The 18,644-nt window shown below is 40.9% G+C and overlaps 1 protein-coding gene across 2 annotated transcripts in view; it reads left to right on the forward strand.

Moving 5' to 3' along the window:
• PTPRN2 (protein tyrosine phosphatase receptor type N2) overlaps positions 1 to 18,644 on the forward strand; it is a 720,648-nt gene that overhangs the window by 150,015 nt on the left and 551,989 nt on the right. Inside the window, exons 1-2 of one of the 2 annotated variants that reach the window (XM_055335455.1) lie at positions 1,626 to 1,747; positions 3,613 to 3,726. The exons of the other annotated variant lie outside the window; for it this stretch is intronic. Of the exons in view, the coding sequence (XP_055191430.1) occupies positions 3,705 to 3,726 (22 nt within the window). The 5' untranslated portion in view covers positions 1,626 to 1,747; positions 3,613 to 3,704. Of the gene's footprint in view, positions 1 to 1,625; positions 1,748 to 3,612; positions 3,727 to 18,644 lie in introns of those variants that run through there. 2 annotated transcript variants of the gene reach the window in all.

An 18,644-nucleotide genomic window follows, 5' to 3' on the forward strand; every position in this document is an offset into this window, starting at 1 on the left:
ACTCTTGAAAGTTGTTTGCTGCCTGCCAATTTTGGAGGCAAGCCCGCAGCACATCGAGTCTCAGGTAGGCAGGTGGGTGGTGAGAAGCATTCCCTAGAGGCCTGTCCTGGAGCTGCAAGCTTTTCAGGTGCTCTCAATAAGGAGACCTCAGCCCTTCGGAGTCAAGCCCAGAATGCTGGTTTGCAACCCAGTGAAAGATTTGGAGGTTTTACTCCAGGCCATGCAAACCGTGGCCACATCTGCTCAGCTCCCAGTGTCTGCTCTGCCGGAGGGACGTGGGACAGGCGCACCCCCAGAGAGAGGGCTCATGGCACCCTTCTGGGCAGAGAATGCAGGGCCACAACATAGTGCCCTGCCGCTTGAACAGGGACAGGTCCTGCTAGGTGGTCAGGGCAGCCGTGGGATGTTGGATGTCCTGCGGCAGAAACTCTGTGTAGGGAATACAGCCAACAGGTGCCTGGAGCAGGGCCTCCTGGGGGGATCTGGACATGTCTACATCCGAAACCTCAGGCCTGTCTGCTGCCCAGGGACAGTGGCAGCAGCGTCAGCAGGTGCAGGAGGGACTCTTCCTTGGGAGACCGAAGATTATGGATTGTGTTCTGTCCTCGGGCCTGCTGTCGGGCTGTCATCGCTCTGATGGGATAAAGTACCTCTAGTGGTGGCTCCTGTGTGTGATTTTGGCTCACAGCATTGCTTGTCCTAAGTTCTCCTTTGGTGACTCATCTTGACCTGCTTTGTAGAAACTCCCATTTTATTTTTCATTGTGCTATTAGATATCTACGACTCTCCCAGCCCCAGTGTTGGGGCATCGCATTTATAGTGAGTAAAACTGATGTTTAAAATCTTTGGTGGGGGGACGCCTGGGTGGCTCAGCGGTTTGGCGCCTGCCTTCGGCCCAGGCGTGATCCTGGAGACCTGGGATCGAATCCCATGTTGGACTCCCTGCATGGAGCCTGCTTCTCTCTTTCTGCCTCTCTCTGCCTGTGTCTCTGCCTCTCTCTGTGTGTCTCTCATGAATAAATAAAATCTTAAAAAAAAATCTTTGGTGGGGGTGATAGTACACTTGGATTAAGTGATTTTTGTAAAATTGACTTTTCTTATTGTCCCAGTGGCACCTGTCATTCTGGAAGGTCTAGAGGACTGACATGATCAATTAGACGTAGGTCACTGTGGGCTCTCCCCCGTCCCTCTGGGTTTTGTTCCTGTTTTCCCATGTGTCTCGTCCATACTTCTCGGGCGGGTGCAGGAGTACTCACAAATGTGAAGTCACAGTGAACTTGGTGACTCTTACCTGCATTTTAAATGGTCTTACATTAATTAGTTGAATTGTTATGTTAACCTAAGAGGTAAGGCAAATACCTTTCAATTTGCTCCCTTTCAATTATTGTTGATTTTTTCCGAAGTTCATTGTCCTAGAATCAGAATTTCAGAACTGGGAGGGTCCAAAAGATGTCTCAATTCTGTGGCACTCTCAGGTGTGGTTCCTGACCTGTTCCCATCGCCCACTGCTGTCACTCCAGGCCACCCGTAGGTGAATGTGTTGTGGTGAATAAACTCTCTCTCTCTCTCAGGAGTTTGAGCCTCATAGGAGCTTGCTGTGGCCACAGGTTCTCAGAACTGCTGCCCGGGAGAGCCCAGTCTGTCTGCGTGTTGCCATCCGTCCTCGTGCACAACCAGGCAGGAGGGGGCTCTTCTTGGTCATGCTGCTGTCGGGCTGTCATGCTGGAATTACTTTTTTAAAAAACTGGTATGAAAAAGGAAATTCCCTAACAGGTGTTTTTGTGTGATTTGTTTCGTTAGCACAAAAGGCTGCTTCCCCTGGTTTGCTTGGGAGGCCCTTTGAGCACCATTGCTGGGCAGGCCTGTTCCTGTTATGGGCCTGGATGTGGGTTCTGCCCTGCTTTGCCTCCTCTGTGCACACTGTGAAAGCACCACGATGTCTTCATGGGAGAGGCTTTACCAAAACCTCTGAACAGCCTTCCTAGAAAGGGGCAGAATGCCTGTCTTGTCTGCCTCGGGTAGGGTGCATGTAGAACATTCTGGGTCATGGCAAACATGTCAGGGACAGAGTAGCAGGAATCTTGATGACCCCACATATTTGATGGAGATGCTTGAAATCAGGACTGGTGTAAAAGGACAGATGTGTCTAATAAACAACTTTGCTCTTCAGTTTTTCTGGGTGATACGCTATTAGGGGCTATAGTGTGTCTCCCTCCAAATTTCACATTTTGAAATCTTCACTCCCAGTACCTCAGAATGTGACCTTATCTGGAAATAGGGTCATTGCAAATACAGTCAGTTAAGACGAGGTCAGTAAGGCAGACCCTGATCCAAATATGACTGATGTCCTTCTGGAAAGGGGCCATTTGGATGCAGAGACAGACGCAGAGGGATAACGATATGAGGATACAGGTAGAAACAGCTGACTCTGCACCAAGCAGAGCAGCCTCTCCAGAAAGCAGCCCTGCTGACACCTTGGCTGGGACTTCCAACCTCCAGGAGGACTGGGAGAAATAAATTTCTCCTGTTCTGAGCCCTACTGCCTGGGACTTTATCATTGCACCCCAGGGAACTAACACCAGCTCTAGCTCTTGAGCTGAGATTTAGCCCCTGGTCTATTTTGGAATGTCAGCTTACCTTCTTGCTTCTCTCCCAGTTGCCTTTGGGTCTCTGACCTCAGATGGTCACCTTTTCTCACTAGCTCCTTGCCTTCCTGTCCTACACCCAGAAAAACTCAGCTTTCCACTTGAGTGGGGAAAAAAAATACTCACTTAGTTTTGGTCCAAAAGCATCTCTTTTATTTTTTATTTTTTTGAAAGTCTGTGCAGCCATTCTTAAAGTGACGAGGAGGCAAAATCAGTGAAGTTCCCTTGGAAGCAGAATTAATGGCATGACAAGGTTGCCACATCCATCCTGTGGTGTTGGGAGCTAATCTCTGAGAGTTTTAAAGTAGATACACACAGAGTCATGTGTTTTGGAAGGAAAGAGAAGTTGCAGATGAGGCGTACAAGGCCAGCCCTGGAATCTCCCCAGCATCCTTTGACACTGGATATGAGGTTGTGTGGGCCTGGAAAACATGGGAGTGGGGAAGCCTGGCTTTTCTTTCAAGTCACAAGCTGTGACGTGGCACCAGGAAAAGGCAGTGGCCACCTGTGTCCTAACACATACTTCATGTCTGGTTGGTGAAGACCTGAAGGCCCCATGCTGGGACCCAGAGGGGAGAACCATGGATAATCCACTTAAATGCTGGGTCTTGAGAAAACCCTCAAGTTTGCCTATTTCTTGTTTGGTGAAGGACTCCCATTTCTTTCTTTTCTTCAATTACTCCAAACCCTGAAATTAACCCAGAATCTGCAGCCATCACGAGAAGATACTAGTGGGTGGCATACTGTAATTTGATGAAAGGAACACTTCCCCTTCCACACTTTTAAAACTGGAATTTGGACATATCACGTGTTTCATCTCTCCAGTGGCCCATGCATGATCGCATGATGCATGTAGTCTTCTGTATAACAGAGAGTCCACATGTGTGCACGTCCGCCTGGCTGGCAGAGATGTGGGGTGGAAGGGGTAAGTTCCCTCTTTCCACCTGTAATTATCTTTCTGCTTCAGATGGCACCTTGGCGCTAGTGCTGCACATGCTGAATACACTTGGAGGGTTGAAATGAAAAAGGCATCCGTCATGATACCCTCCTGGGAAGCTGATGGGATGGAGACTACAACAAGGTAATTGGGTTGCAAGAGGAGCATCTGGTTTTCTGCCTCTTTGCAATAACTGTAGAGGTAGTCAGATGGGAAAGGAATTTGGAGGTGAATAAACAACCGGTGCTCTGAATTATACTCTTGCTCAATCACCTGAAACTTACAGGAGGAAGAATGGGAACTCTGGCATGCTCTACCCCATGTACAGTCTGAGTGAGACACAACCAACCGCACTGCTGGCTGGGCTCTCAGACTGGAGGCCAGGCCATCAATCCACTGTGCGTGAAGCCTTGGAAAGGAATTTTATCTTTTGTTTTGCATGGTTTTTCAGCCAACCTGAATTTGGCCATGAGATAGTAAGGTGTATCATAGAAAATGGCACTAATGGCAGGCAGTCACCTGAGGATCCTATTTTAGTTCTCTTGTGAAGGATAATTACTTATTATCTCAGGAAGGACCTTGTACTATAATTATATCTGCAATTACAAGATGTGAAAATTCCAACTAATTTTCTAACAGTCCTACTTGCAAATTGTCATTGCGAAGACACCCGTACCTGGGAAGTTCAGGCCCGTTGTTATTCTCTGTTGGCCCCCATAATGCCGAGGGAGTGGTAGTTTAGGCCAAGTAAGGGGAGATTACAGTTATTACAAGACTGACTGGGGATCGCTAATATCTATCCACAAAACACTAAATCACACAATCTCTAATTACATGCAAATATTGTCTAGGGCCATTCAGTAGTAAGTCTGAGAATCCTTGGAGAAGTCCAAGCTCAGTTGAGGAGATAGTTTTACAAAAAGCAGGCAGAAGGGTTCTGGGAAGATGACAGAGCCGGAAGCACCAGGCAGATGCCTCGCACCTGGACAACAGCTGCACTGGTAACTCTGGAGTCTACTGAAGGCTTGGACTTCCAGGGAAGCCTTGGACAGTAAATTGAGATTAATTTTGGTTAGTTTCAGCTAAATTTCAGTTTAGCGCAGGAGCAGCTACTTGTCTCCCACCCTCAGTCCCTGGCAGGCAGCTGTGAACGCATTCTGGAAACATTTGCACGTGGCTTGTGCAAGCCGGGGTGGGTAAAAATGCTTTCAAATACTGAGTGTATGTGTTCTAATGACTGATTCTGCTTCTGATCACAATTATGCAGATAAGGAGGGGGTGGCCACTCTTGCACCTCCCTCTGTTCCAAGTCCCTCCCACTCCAGCTTGTGACTTACACGGGATTTAAAGGGCCAGTGCCCCACTTTCACTCCCTTCACCTGTCACTTTTCACCTTTTGAGAGACAGACTAGAACATTAGAAAACAAGACATATATGGGGAAAATATATTATACCTCTGGCTGATCCTTGGCACAGAGATAGCCCACAACAATAAAAAACCCAAAAACTATAACAAAAAAGTAACAAAATCCAGTGAGTCTTGGGAAAGGAGAACATGACTTCCAGAATTACCACATTATTAGATTCAGATGTCCAGTGTTCAACAACAACAATGATGGCAACAACAAAATCACAAGACATACAAAGAAACAGGAGAGTATGGCCATTTCAAAGGAAAAAAGATAACTTAGCAGAAATTCCCTGAAAAAGGTCTAATGGTAGATCTACTAGATAAAGAATTTAAAGCAACTGTCTTAATGGAAGATGCTTAAAGAACTTAAAGGAAGATGTGGAAAAAAGGAAAATGATGTGTGAACAAAATGGAACTTTCAAAAAGAGATAGAAAACATGAAAAGAAATTATGGAGCTGAAAAGCACAGTAACTGCAGTGAACATTTTACTATAGGAATTCAAAGGCTGATCTGAACAGCCAGAAGAAAGAAACAGTGATTGTGAAGGCAGGACAATGATAATTACTGAATCTGAGGAACTGCAGGAAAAACATTTGAGGAAGAGTGAACAAGCCTAAGGGACTTGTAAGAATCTAGGGAGACCAATATACCCACTGTGAGAATACCAGTAGAAGACAGAAGGGCAGAGAGAATATCTGAAGAAATAATGGCTTAAAAATCCCTAAATTTGATGAAATACATAAATATAAATGTACAAGAAGGTCAATAAACTCCTAAGTAAGATGAACTTGAAGAAATCCACACTAAGACCCATTATCATCTAACAGTGAAACAACACAAAAAGTGAATCTTGAAAGCAGCAAAAAAAGAAGCAAACTGTTACATATAAGGGATTGTCAATAAGCCTATCAGCAAATACCTCCTCAGAAACTCTAGAGGCCAGAAGACTGTGGGCCCATTTATTCAACATGCTGACTGAAAACAGCTGTCTACCAGAGTTCTATATTCTTTTTTTCTGTATATATATTTTTTATTGGAGTTCGATTTGCCAACATATAGCATAACACCCATTGCTCATCCCATCAAGTGCCTCCCTCAGTGCCCATCACCCAGTCACCCCAACCCCCCACTCACCTCCCTTTCCATCACCCCTTGTTCGTTTCCCAGAGTTAGAGGAGTCTCTCATGTTCTGTCACCCTCACTGATATTTCCTACTCATTTTCTCTCCTTTCCCCTTTAATCCCTTTCACTATTTTTTATATTCCCAGTATGAATGAAACCATGTAATGTTTTTCCTCCTCCGATTGACGTACTTCACTCAGCATCATACCCTCCAGGTTCTATCCACGTTGAAGCACATGGTGGATATTCATCGTTTCTAATGGCTGAGTAATATCCCATTGTATACAGAGACCACATCTTCTTTATCCATTCATCCTTCGATGGACACCGAGGTTCCTTCCACAGTTTGGCTATTGTGGACATTGCTGCTATAAACATTGGGGTGAAGGTGTCTCGGTCTTTCACTGCATCTGTATCTTTGGGGTAAATCCCCAGCAGTGCAATTGCTGGGTCATAGGGTAGCTCTATTTTTAACTCTTTGAGGAACCTCCACACAATTTTCCAGAGTGGCTGCACAGTTCACATTCCCACCAACAGTGCAAGAGGGATCCCCTTTCTCCACATCCTCTCTGACATTTGTTGTTTCCTGTCTTGTTAATTTTGACCATTCTCATTGGTGTGAGGTGGTATCTCCTTGTGGTTTTGATTGGTATTTCCCTGATGGCAAGTGATGTGGAGCATTTTCTCATGTGCTTGTTGGACATGTGTGTGTCTTTGGTGAAATTTCTTTTCATGTCTCTTGTCCATTTCATGACTGGATTGTCTGTTTCTTTGCTGTTGATGTTAATAAGTTATTTATAGATCTTGGATACTAGCCCTTTATCTGATAGGTCATTTGCAATTATCTTCTCCTATTCTGTAGGTTGTCTTTTAGTTTTGTTGACTATTTACTTTGTTGTGCAGAAGCTTATTCTCTTAAGTCCCAATAGTTCATTTTTGCTTTTGTTTCCTTTGCCTTCAAAGACGTATCTTACAAGAAGTTGCTGTGGCCAAGTTCAAGGAGGGTGTTGGCTGTGTTCTCCTCTAGGATTTTGATGGATTCTTGTCTCACATTTAGATCTTTCATCCATTTTGAATTTATCTTTGTGTATGGTGTAAGAGAATGGTCTAGTTTCATTCTTCTGCATGTGGATGTCCAATTTTCCCAGCACCATTTATTGAAGAGACTGTCCTTTTTCCAGTGGATAGTCTTTCCTGCTTTGTCGAATATTAGTTGGCCATAGAGTTGAGGGCCCATTCCTAGGTTCTCTGTTCTGTTCCATTGATCTGTGTGTCTGTTTTTGTGCCAGTACCACACTGTCTTGATGACCACAGCTTTGTAGTACAACCTGAAATCTGGCATTGTGATGCCCCCAGCTATGGTTTTCTTTTTCAACATTCCTTAGGCTATTTGGGTCTTTTCTGATTCCACACAAATCTTAACATGATTCGTTCCAACTCTCTGAAGAAAGTCCATGGTATTTTGATAGGGATTGCATTGAACATGTAAATTGCCTTGGGTAGCATTGACATTTTCACAATATTAATTCTTCCAATCCATGAGCATGGAATATTTTTCCATCTCTTTGTGTCTTCCTCAATGTCTTTCAGAACTGTCCTGTAGTTTTTAGGGTATAGATCCTTTACCTCTTTGGTTAGGTTCATTCCTATGTATCTTATGCTTTTGGGTGCAATTGTAAATGGGATTGACTCCTTAATTTCTCTTTCTTCAGTCTCATTGTTAGTGTATAGAAACGCCACTGTATTGTATTGATTTTGTATCCTGCCACACTGCCGAATGGCTGTATAAGTTCTAGCAATCTTGGGGTGGAGTATATTGGGTTTCCTATGTACAGTATCATGCCATCTGCAAAGAGGGAGAGTTTGACTTCTTCTTTCCAATTTGAATGCATTTTATTTCTTTTTTGTTGTCTGATTGCTGAGGCTAGGACTTCTAATACTATGTTGAATAGCAGTGGTGAGAGTGGACATCCTTGTCATGTTCCTGATCTTAGGGGAAAGACTCTCAGTGTTTCCCCATTGGGAATGATATTTGATGTGGGCTTTTCATAGATGGCTTTTAAGATGCTGAGGAATGTTCCCTCTATCCCGACACTCTGAAGAATTTTGATCAGGAATGGATACTGTATTTTGTCAAATGCTTTCTCTGCATCTATTGAGAGGATCATCTGGTTCTTGTTTTTTCTCTTGTTGATATGATCTATCACTTTGATTGCTTTACGAGTGTTGAACCAGCTTTGCATCCCCGGGATAAATCCCACTTGGTCATGGTGAATAATCTTCTTAATGTATTGTTGGATCCTATTGGCTAGTATCTTGTTGAGAATTTTTGCATCTGTGTTCATCAGGGATATTGGTCTATAATTCTCCTTTTTGGTGGGGTCATTGGTTTTAGAATTAAGGTGATGCTGGCCTCATAGAACAAGTTTGGAAGTACTCCATCTCTTTCTATCTTTCGGAACAGCTTTAGTAGAATAGGTATGGTTTCTTCTTTAAACGTTTGATAGAATTCCCCTGGGAAGCCATCTGGCCCTGGACTTTTGTGTCTTGGGAGGTTTTTGATGACTGCTTCAATTTCCTCCATGGTTATTGGCCTGTTCAGGTTTTCTATTTCTTCCTGTTCCAGTTTTGGTAGTTTGTGGTTTACCGAAATGCATCCACTTTTTCTAGATTGCCTAATTTATTGGCATATAGCTGCTCATAATACGTTTTTAAAATTGTTTGTATTTCCTTGGTATTGGTTGTGATCTCTCCTTTCTCATTCATGATTTTATTAATTTGAGTTTTTTTCTTTTTAATAAGGCTGGCTAATGGTTTATCTATCTTATTCTTTCAAATAACCGACTCCTGGTTTCGTTGATCTGTTCTACAGTTCTTCTGGTCTCTATTTCATTGAGTTCTGCTCAAATCTTTATTAACTCTCTTCTTCTACTTGGTGTAGGTTTTATTTGCTGTTCTTTCTCCAGTTCCTTTAGGTGTGAGGTTAGCTTGTGTATTTGAGTTTTTCCCAATTTTTTTGAGGGATGTTTGTATTGTGATTTATTTCCCTCTTAGGACTGCTTTGCTGTATCCCAAAGGTTTTGAATGGTTGTACCTTAATTTTCATTAGTTTCCATGAATCTTTTAAATTCTTATCTAATTTCCTGGTGGACCCATTTATCTTTTAGCAGGATACTCTTTAACTTCCATGTGTTTGAGTTTCTTCCAAATTTCTTCTTGTGATTGAGTCCTAGTTTCAAAGCATTGTGGTCTGAAAATATGCAGGGGACAATCCCAGTATTTTGATATCAGTTGAGACCTGATTTGTGACCCAGTATGTGGTCTGTTCTGGAGAAAGTTCCACATGCACTTGAGAAGAATGTGTATTCAGTTGCATTTGGATGCAGAGTTCTGTAAATATCTGTGAAATCCATCTGTTCCAGTGTTATCATTTAAAGCTCTTGTTTCTTTGGAGATGTTGTACTTAGAACATCTGTCATTTGCAGAAAGTGCCATATTAAAGTCTCTTACTATTAGTGTATTATTATCTAAGTATGTCTTTACTTTGGTTATTAATTGATTGATACACTTGGCAGCTCCCACATTAGGGGCATAAATATTTATGATTTAAATATTTATGATTTATGATTGTTAGGTCTTCTTGTTGGATAGACCTTTTTATGTATGATATAGTGTCCCTCTTCTTCTCTTACTATAGTCTTTGGGATAAATTTTAATTTATCTGATATGAGGATGGCTACCCCCACTTTCTTTTGAGGACCATTTGAATGGTAAATTGTTCTCCAACCTTTCATTTTCAGGCTGGAGGTGTCCTTAGGTCTCAAATGAGTCTCTTGTAGACAGAAAATAGATGGGTCTTGTTTTTTAATCCAGTCTGAAACCTTGTGTCTTTTGATGGGATCATTTTAGCCCATTCACATTCAGAGTAACTATTGAAAGATATGAATTTAGTGTCATCATGATACCTATTCAGTCCCTGTTTTTGTAGATTATTTCTTTGGGTTTCCTCTTTCTTTTACAGGGTCCCCTTAATATAATAATAATATTTCTTGCAGAGCTGATTTATTCTTTCAGTTTCTGCCTATCCTGGAAGCTCTTTATCTCTCCATCTATTCTGAATGAGAGTTTTGCTGTCTAGAATATTCTTGGCTGCATGTTCTTCTCATTTAGGACCTGAATATATCCTGCCAGCCCTTTCTGGCCTGCCAGGTCTCTGTAGAGAGGTCTGCTGTTAAGCTAATATTTCTCCCCATATAAGTTAGGGATCTCTTGTCTCTTGCTGCTTTCAGTATTTTCTCTTTATCTTTGGAATTCACAAGTCAAATGCTTGCGAAATTTTCTTACCATTGAATGTTGAGGCGTTGAATGGTTTTTATTGATGGGGGGTGGGTACCTCTCTATCTCCTGGATCTGAATGCCTGTTTCCATCCCCAAGTTAGGGAAGTTCTCAGCTATGATTTGTTCAAATACACTTTCTGGTCCTCTGTCCCTTTTAGTGCCCTCTGGAACCCCAATTAAACATAGATTTTTCCTTCTGAGGCTGTCATTTATTTCCCTTAACTTTTCTTCATGGTCTTTTAATTGTTTTTCTCCTTTTTCCTCACCTTCCTTCCTTGCCGTCAACTTATGTTCTATGTCACTCACTCTTTCTTCCACCTCATTAACCCTCGTCATTAGGACCTCCAGTTTGGATTGCATCTCATTTAATTGATTTTTAATTTCTGCCTTATTAGATCTAAATTATGCAGTCATGAAGTCTCTTGAATCCTTTATGCTTTTTTCCAGAGCCACCAGTAGCTTTTTAATTGTGCTTCTGAATTGGCTTTCTGACATTGATTTGTAATCCAAATTCTGTAACTCTGTGGCAGAGAGTACTGTTTTTGATTCTTTCTTTTGTGGTAAGTTCTTCCTTCTAGTCATTTTGCTCAGTGCAGAGTGGCTGTATGAGCAGGCTGAGTCATAAATATCAACCATGACCTAAGTAAATTTCACCCTAGATAATTCCGGCGAGGTCAAAGATCAGAAATTGAAAACAAAGATCAGAATGAAATAAAAACAAAAGGACCACTAAAGTGAAAAACAAATTTTCAAACAAAGTAGTAAAAAATAAAAGGCCAAGAATCCCAAAGAGAAGAAGAAAAAAAAAAGAAAAGAGAAAAAAGCACAAGTAAAGAGGAAGAAAGAGGAGAAAAGAAAAAAAGTGGGGGTACTAGAAGATGGTAGTGGTGATGAAGTTGTAGTGGAGGGAGAATGTAGTCTACCTTGAGGGGCCCTAGAGGAGGATTCTCTTGGTTCTGAGTATATTATGATCTGTATGTTAGAAGATGCTTATTCCCAAATTTATATAAACCAGAAATACTTGTAGAAAGCCCCAACAGTGACCACCAAAACATAAATGAGATAAAAGAGAGGGGCAGAATGGGAATGAAGAGAGAATATAATCTCACAGGATGAACCAGCATGGTATACCACTTAATTCTGGGTGCATGCTGGTCATGTTTTAGAAGGTATTAACTTCCACCATTGTAGAACAAAATGAGGCAGAGAAAACAAACAACACAAAACAAAACAAAAAAAAAACGTATCTTGTATATCTCCCCAAGTTAAGTTGAGTATTTTGAAGGGAATCTAGAAGTGGAAAATATATCTAAGGCCTGTAATTGTAGAAATATGAAAGTCAAAAAGGAAGAAACTTGTTAGAAGTGGAAACCCTTCTCTCTGTAGCTTTCCAGCTGTCCTCTATTTAAATCTCAGGTTGAATTCATAGGTGTTCAGGATGGTTTGAAAGTTATCTAGGTAAGTTGGTGGGGCCAGGTGAGTTGAGGACCTGTAGTCCTCCACCATCTTTCCCCCTAAAATCCAGAATTCTATATCCTGCAAAACTGTCCTTCAGAAGTGAGGGGAGGAATCAGGACTTTCCCAGGTAAATAAAGGCAGAGGGGGTTCATGACGAATAGACCTGCCCTTCAAGATATGCTAAAAGTAATCCTACAAGGTGAAATGCACGCAGACAGCAGACACTAGACAGTAACTCTAAGCTGTATGGAGAAATAAAGATCTCAGAAAAGGTAACACATGAGCAGTATAAAAACTAGTATTTTAACAGTGGTTTGTTTTCTACATAGTCTATTTTATTTTTTTTATTTTTGTTTTTTAAAGATTTTATTTATTTTATTCATGGGAAATGCAGAAAGAGAGAGGCAGGGACACAGGCAGAAGGAGAAGCAGGCTCCATGCGGGGAGCCTGACGTGGGACTTGATCCTGGTTTCCAGGATCAGGCCCTGGGCTGAAGGTGGCACTAAACTGCTGAGCCACCAGGGCTGCCCATTTTCTACATAGTTTAAGAGACTAATACATTTAATGGAAAAACTCCAATTACCAGTATAAAAGCTAATACCAGTAAAAAGTAATAATTGGTATTACTATAACTTTGGTTTTTAACTCTGAATCTTATTCTCTACATAATTTACACAATGAATGCATTTAAAAATATTATTTTTTTGGCATATAATATATAAAGATATAATTTTGTGACAGCAGCTGAGAGGGTTGGAAATAGAGCTATAAAGGAGTGGAGTTTTTTTTTTAATTTATTTTTTATTGATGTTCAATTTTCCAACATACAGAATAACACCCAGTCCTCATCCCGTCAAGTGCCCCCCTCAGTGCCCGTCACCCATTCACCCCCACCCCCTGCCCTCCTCCCTTTCCACCACCCCTAGTTAGGAGTGGAGTTTTTATATAATATTAAAAGTTAACATATTATAAGTTCAATTTAGAATGCTATAATTCTAGGATCCTAAATGTAATCCCCGTGGTATCACAAAGAAGATAGTTCTAAAATATACACAAAAGGAAATTAAGAAATTAAAGCATTTCACTACAAAAAAATCAACTAAATGACAAGAATGCAAGACGTGAGGGACAAAGAGCTATAGGTCACATAAGAAGACAAATAGTATAATCACAGAAAGAAATACCTCCTTTTCAGCCATTACTTTAAATATAAATGTATTAAACTCTCCAGTCAAAAGACAGAGAATGGCAGAATGGATAAAAACACATGATCCAACCATATGATATCTACAAGAGACTCACTTGAATCCAAAGACACAAATGGGTTGAAAGAGAAAGGGTACAAAATGATATTCAACACAAGCAGTAATCAAAGGAGAGCAAGGGTGCCTATGTTTATTTCAGGAAAATTAGGCTTTAAAGCAAAAAGTGCTTTATAAGAGACAAGGAAGAACATTGTATGTTAAGAAAAGTTTCAATAAAGCAATAAGATACAACAAGTATAAACATGCACCTAACGACAGACCATCAAAATCTACAAAGCAAAAGCTGACAGAGTTGAAGGGAGAAAGTGGAACAGTAGTTGTTAGACTTCAATACCCCACTCACAGTAATAGATAGAAAAAAGCAGAAAGAAAATGAATAAGGAAACAGAGGACTTCAATACACTATAAACTAACCAGATATAACAGACATTTTATAGAACCCTCCACCCAACAGGTACATCCTTTTCTCAAGTGTATATGGGACATTTTCCAGACCATACGTTAGACCAGTTAGGTCTCAATCAATTTTAAAAGATAGGTATTATATAAAGTATCTCCTCCAGCCACAACAGGATGGAGCCAGTCAGTAATGAAAACTGGAAAATTCACAATATCGTGGAAATTAAACCATATACTTTTAAACAACCAATGGTTCAAAGAGGAAATCACAAAGGAAATTAGAAAATACTTAGAGAAATCTCACAGAGGAAGACATAGACATGGCCAACATGCACATGAGAAAATGCTCTGCATCACTTGCCATCAGGGAAATACAAATCAAAATCACAATGAGATACCACCTCACACCAGTGAGAATGGGGAAAATTAACAAGGCAGGAAACCACAAATGTTGGAGAGGATGCGGAGAAAAGGGGACCCTCTTACACTGTTGGTGGGAATGTGAACTGGTGCAGCCACTCTGGAAAACTGTGTGGAGGTTCCTCAAAGAATTAAAAATAGACCTGCCCTACGACCCAGCAATTGCACTGTTAGGGATTTACCCCAAAGATTCAGAGGCAATGAAACGCCGGGACACCTGCACCCCGATGTTTCTAGCAGCCATGTCCACAATAGCCAAACTGTGGAAGGAGCCTCGGTGCCCATCGAAAGATGAATGGATAAAGAAGATGTGGTTTATGTATACACTGGAATATTACTCAGCCATTAGAAACGACAAATACCCACCATTTGCTTCAACGTGGATGGAACTGGAGGGTATTATGCTGAGTGAAGTAAGTCAATCGGAGAAGGACAAACAGTGTATGTTCTCATTCATTTGGGGAATATGAATAATAGTGAAGGGGAATATAAGGGAAGGGAGAAGAAATGTGTGGGAGATATCAGAAAGGGAGACAGAACATAAAGACTCCTAACTCTGGGAAATGAACTAGGGGTGGTGGAAGGGGAGGAGGGCGGGGGGTGGGGGTGAATGGGTGACGGGCACGGAGGGGGACACTTGACGGGATGAGCACTGGGTGTTACTCTGTATGTTGGTAAATTGAACACCAATAAAAATTAATTTATTAAAAAAAAAAGAAAATACTTAGAGAATGAAAACAAAATCACAACTTACCAAAACTTATGGGTCACAGTGAAAGTAGTGCTAAGGGGGAAATTAGGTACAAATTGTTACGTTAAAAAAGAAGGATAGGGATCCCTGGGTGGCGCAGCCATTTAGCGCCTGCCTTTGGCCCAGGGCGCAATCCTGGAGACCCGGGATCGAATTCCACGTCGGGCTCCCGGTGCATGGAGCCTGCTTCTCCCTCTGCCTGTGTCTGTGCCTCTCTCGCTCTCTCTCTCTCTCTCTCTCTCTCTCTCTGTGTGTGTGTGTGTGTGTGACTATCATATAAAAAAAAAAGGATATCAACAACCTAACTTTATAACTAGGGAACCAGTAAAAATGTACACTAAAAGCTAGCAGAAAGAAGGAAATAATAAATATTAGGGCAGAGGTGAGTGTAACAATAGAGACAATCAATGAAATCAAGTTTATTCTTTAAAAAGATGAACAAAATTGACAAACCTTTAGCCAGAATGGAGCTAAGAAGAGGGAAGACTGAATTACCAAAATCAGAAATGAAAATGGAGGATCCCTGGGTGGCGCAGCGGTTTGGCGCCTGCCTTTGGCCCAGGGCGCGATCCTGGAGACCCGGATCGAGTCCCACGTCGGGCTCCCGATGCATGGAGCCTGCTTCTCCCTCTGCCTGTGTCTCTGCCTCTCTCTCTCTCTCTCTCTCTCTCTCTTTCTCTGTGACTATCATAAATAAATAAAAATTAATAAAAAAAATTAAAAAAAGAAATGAAAATGGCTGATTCTACAGAAATGAAAAGGATCAAGATGATTCTATGAATAATTATATGCCAAGATGTTGGATAATCTAGATGAAATGGACAGATTCCTACAAATACAAAACCTACAAAGACTAAATCTCAAAGAAATAGAAAATCTGATTAGATTTTTAATTAGAAAGGAGGTCGAGCCAGTAGTAAAAATCTCCCAATAAAGAAAAGCCTCGGACCTGACAGCTTCCGTGGTGAAGTCTACAAGCACTAATGTCAGTCCTCTCAAACTTCTCCAAAAAAATCGAAGTGGAGGGAATACTTCTAACTTATTCTGTAAGGTCATTGTAGTCCTAATACCAGAGCAAAAGATACTAGGAAAGAAAGCTATAAACCAGTCTTCCTTAGGAACCTTGATGCAAAAATGCTGGCAAACTGAATTCTACAGCATTCACAGGGATTTATTCCTGGAATGCAAGGGTGGTTCAACATGGGAAGCTCAATCAGTGTATTATTCCACCACATTCACAGGGATTTATTTATTCCTGGAATGCAAGGGTGGATCAACATGGGAAGCTCAATCAGTGTATTATTCCACCACATGAACAGAATGAAGGGAGAGAAGCGTCACATGGTCATCTCACTTGATGCAGAAAAAGCATTTGGCAAAATTCAGAAACATTTCATGATAAAAACAGTCAACAAAATCTGGTTGACCCTTGAACAGCATAGATATGAGCTGCCTTGCTCCACTTATATGCAGATATTTTGGACAAATGCAGTTTCATACTGTAGGTGTATTTTTTCCTCTTTATGATTGTTCTCAGAAACACTTTCTTTTACTTTATGTGAGAATAAAGTGTATAGCATATAAAATATGTGTCAAATGATTGTGTTATCAGTGAGGCTTCTGGTCAAAAGTATGAAATTAGTAAAGCTTTTGGGGAATTAGTAGTTTTACTCATTTTTCAACTGTGTGGGGAGTTGGTGCCCCTAACCCCCATGTTGTTCAAGAGTCATCTACCTCCACATAATGAAAGCCATATAGAAAAATCCACAGCAAACATAATACTCGATGGTGAAAGGCTGAAAGCTTTTCCTTTAAGATCAGGTGCCTACTTTCATCACTTCTATCTGGCATAGCACTAGAAATCTGGTCAGAGCAATTAAGAAAGAGAAATAAAAGGCATCCATATATAAATCTGTATGATCTAAAGACTCTCTTAAAGAAAGTGTTAGATCTAATAAATGAATTCAGCAAAGTACCAGGATACAAAAGCATACAAAAAATAGTTTCATTTCTCACATAAGCAATGAATAATCTGAAAAGGAAATTTTATTTTTTTAATTTTTAAAATTATTTATTTATTCATGAGAGACACAGAGAGAGACAGAGACACAGGCAGAGGGAGAAGTAGGCTCTCTGCAGGGAGCCCGATGTGAGACTCGATCCCAGGACCTCGGGATCACGACCTGAGCCAAAGCAGAACACTCAACTGCTGAGCCACCCACCCAGGCATCCCTGAAAAGGAAAATTAAAAAACCAATTCCATTGACAGTAGCATCAAAAAGAATAAAATACTTAGGAATTAACCAAAGAGGTGAAGACTTGTATAATGAAAACTATAAAACATTGCTGAAAGACATTAAAATAGGAGATATAAATAAATGAAAATATATCTCATGTTCATGAATTGGAGACAATATTATTAAAATGCCAATTACCCAAAGTGATCTATAGACTCAATATGATTCCTATCAAAATCCCAATGACGTTTTTTGCAGAAATAGAAAAATTTGACCTAAAATTCAAATGACATTTCAAGGTATTCTGTATAGCTAAACAATCCTGAAAAAGGACTAAAACTGGAAGACTCCTACTTCCTGATTTCAAAAGTTTGTGGTAATCAAAACAGTTGTAGTATCAGCATAACGATAGATATATAATATAGACCAGTGGAACAGAATGGGGAGCCCCAAAATAAACCCTCATATGTATGGTCAAATGATTTTTGACAAGGCACAGGGAGCATTCAGTGGGAGAAAGGACAGTCTTTTCAACAGGTGAAATCTGAAAACTATCCAGATGAAAAAGAATGAAGTTAGGACCTTTGCTTAACCCCACGTACAAAAATTAATTCCAAATGGATCTAAGACCTAAATGTAAGGCCTAAAACAATGAAACTCTTGGAAATATACAAAATCTACATAACACTGGATTTGACAGTGATTTTTTTTGGATATGACACCAAAGGCATAGGTGACAAAAGAAAAAATAGACAAATTATGCTTCGTGACAATTTTCAAAAATTGTGCATTAAAGGACACTGTCCACAGGGTAAAAAGGTAACCTACAGAATGGGAGAAAATATTTGAAAACCCTAGGCGATGAGGGGTTAATACCTAGAATATACAGAGAACCTCTACAACTCAACAACAACAACAACCCAATTCAAAAGTGGGTAAAGGACTTGAGTACACATTTCTACAAAGAAGATATACGAATGGCCAAAAAAGCACATGCAAGCCTACTCAACACCACTAATTATCAGGAAATGCAAATCAAAACTGCACTGAGGTACCACGTCACACCCATTAGGGTGGCCACTCTCAACAAAAGAGAAAACAGCAGTACTGGCAAGAACGTGAAGATGTGTGCCCCCTGTGCGTTGTCAATGGGAATGGCCCACCTTTGGTGCAGCTGCCTTGTGAAATAGTGGACATTGCTCAAAAAGTTAAACCTACAATGACCAGCTGCTTCACTTCTAGGTTTGTACTCTAGAGAATGGAAAGCAGGGTGTTGAAGAGGTATTGGTATACCTTCGTTTGCAGCAGCATTATTCACAACAGCTAAAATGTGGACATAACCCTAGTGGATGAGCGGATGAGCCAAATGTGGTGTATCCATACAAGAGTATTTTTTGGTCTTAAAAAGGAAGCAAATCTTGATACTTGCTGCCACATGGATAAACCTTGACGTTATGCTCATGAACTCAGCCAGTCACGAGAAGACCGATTCTGTGTGATTTCGCTTCTGTGAGGTACCTGGAGAAGTTGAGACCATAAAGACGGGAAGTAGGATGGTATCCCTAGGGGTTGGGTTGGGGGAAGAGTGGGAGGTTAGTATTTAACAGGTGTAGCGTTTCAGTGTAAGAGGCTGAGAGGCGTTACGGGCATGGATGGTGG

Source organism: Nyctereutes procyonoides, unplaced genomic scaffold (assembly GCF_905146905.1).
Source record: "Nyctereutes procyonoides isolate TBG_1078 unplaced genomic scaffold, NYPRO_anot_genome, whole genome shotgun sequence".
NCBI classification, from domain to species: Eukaryota; Metazoa; Chordata; class Mammalia; order Carnivora; family Canidae; genus Nyctereutes; species Nyctereutes procyonoides.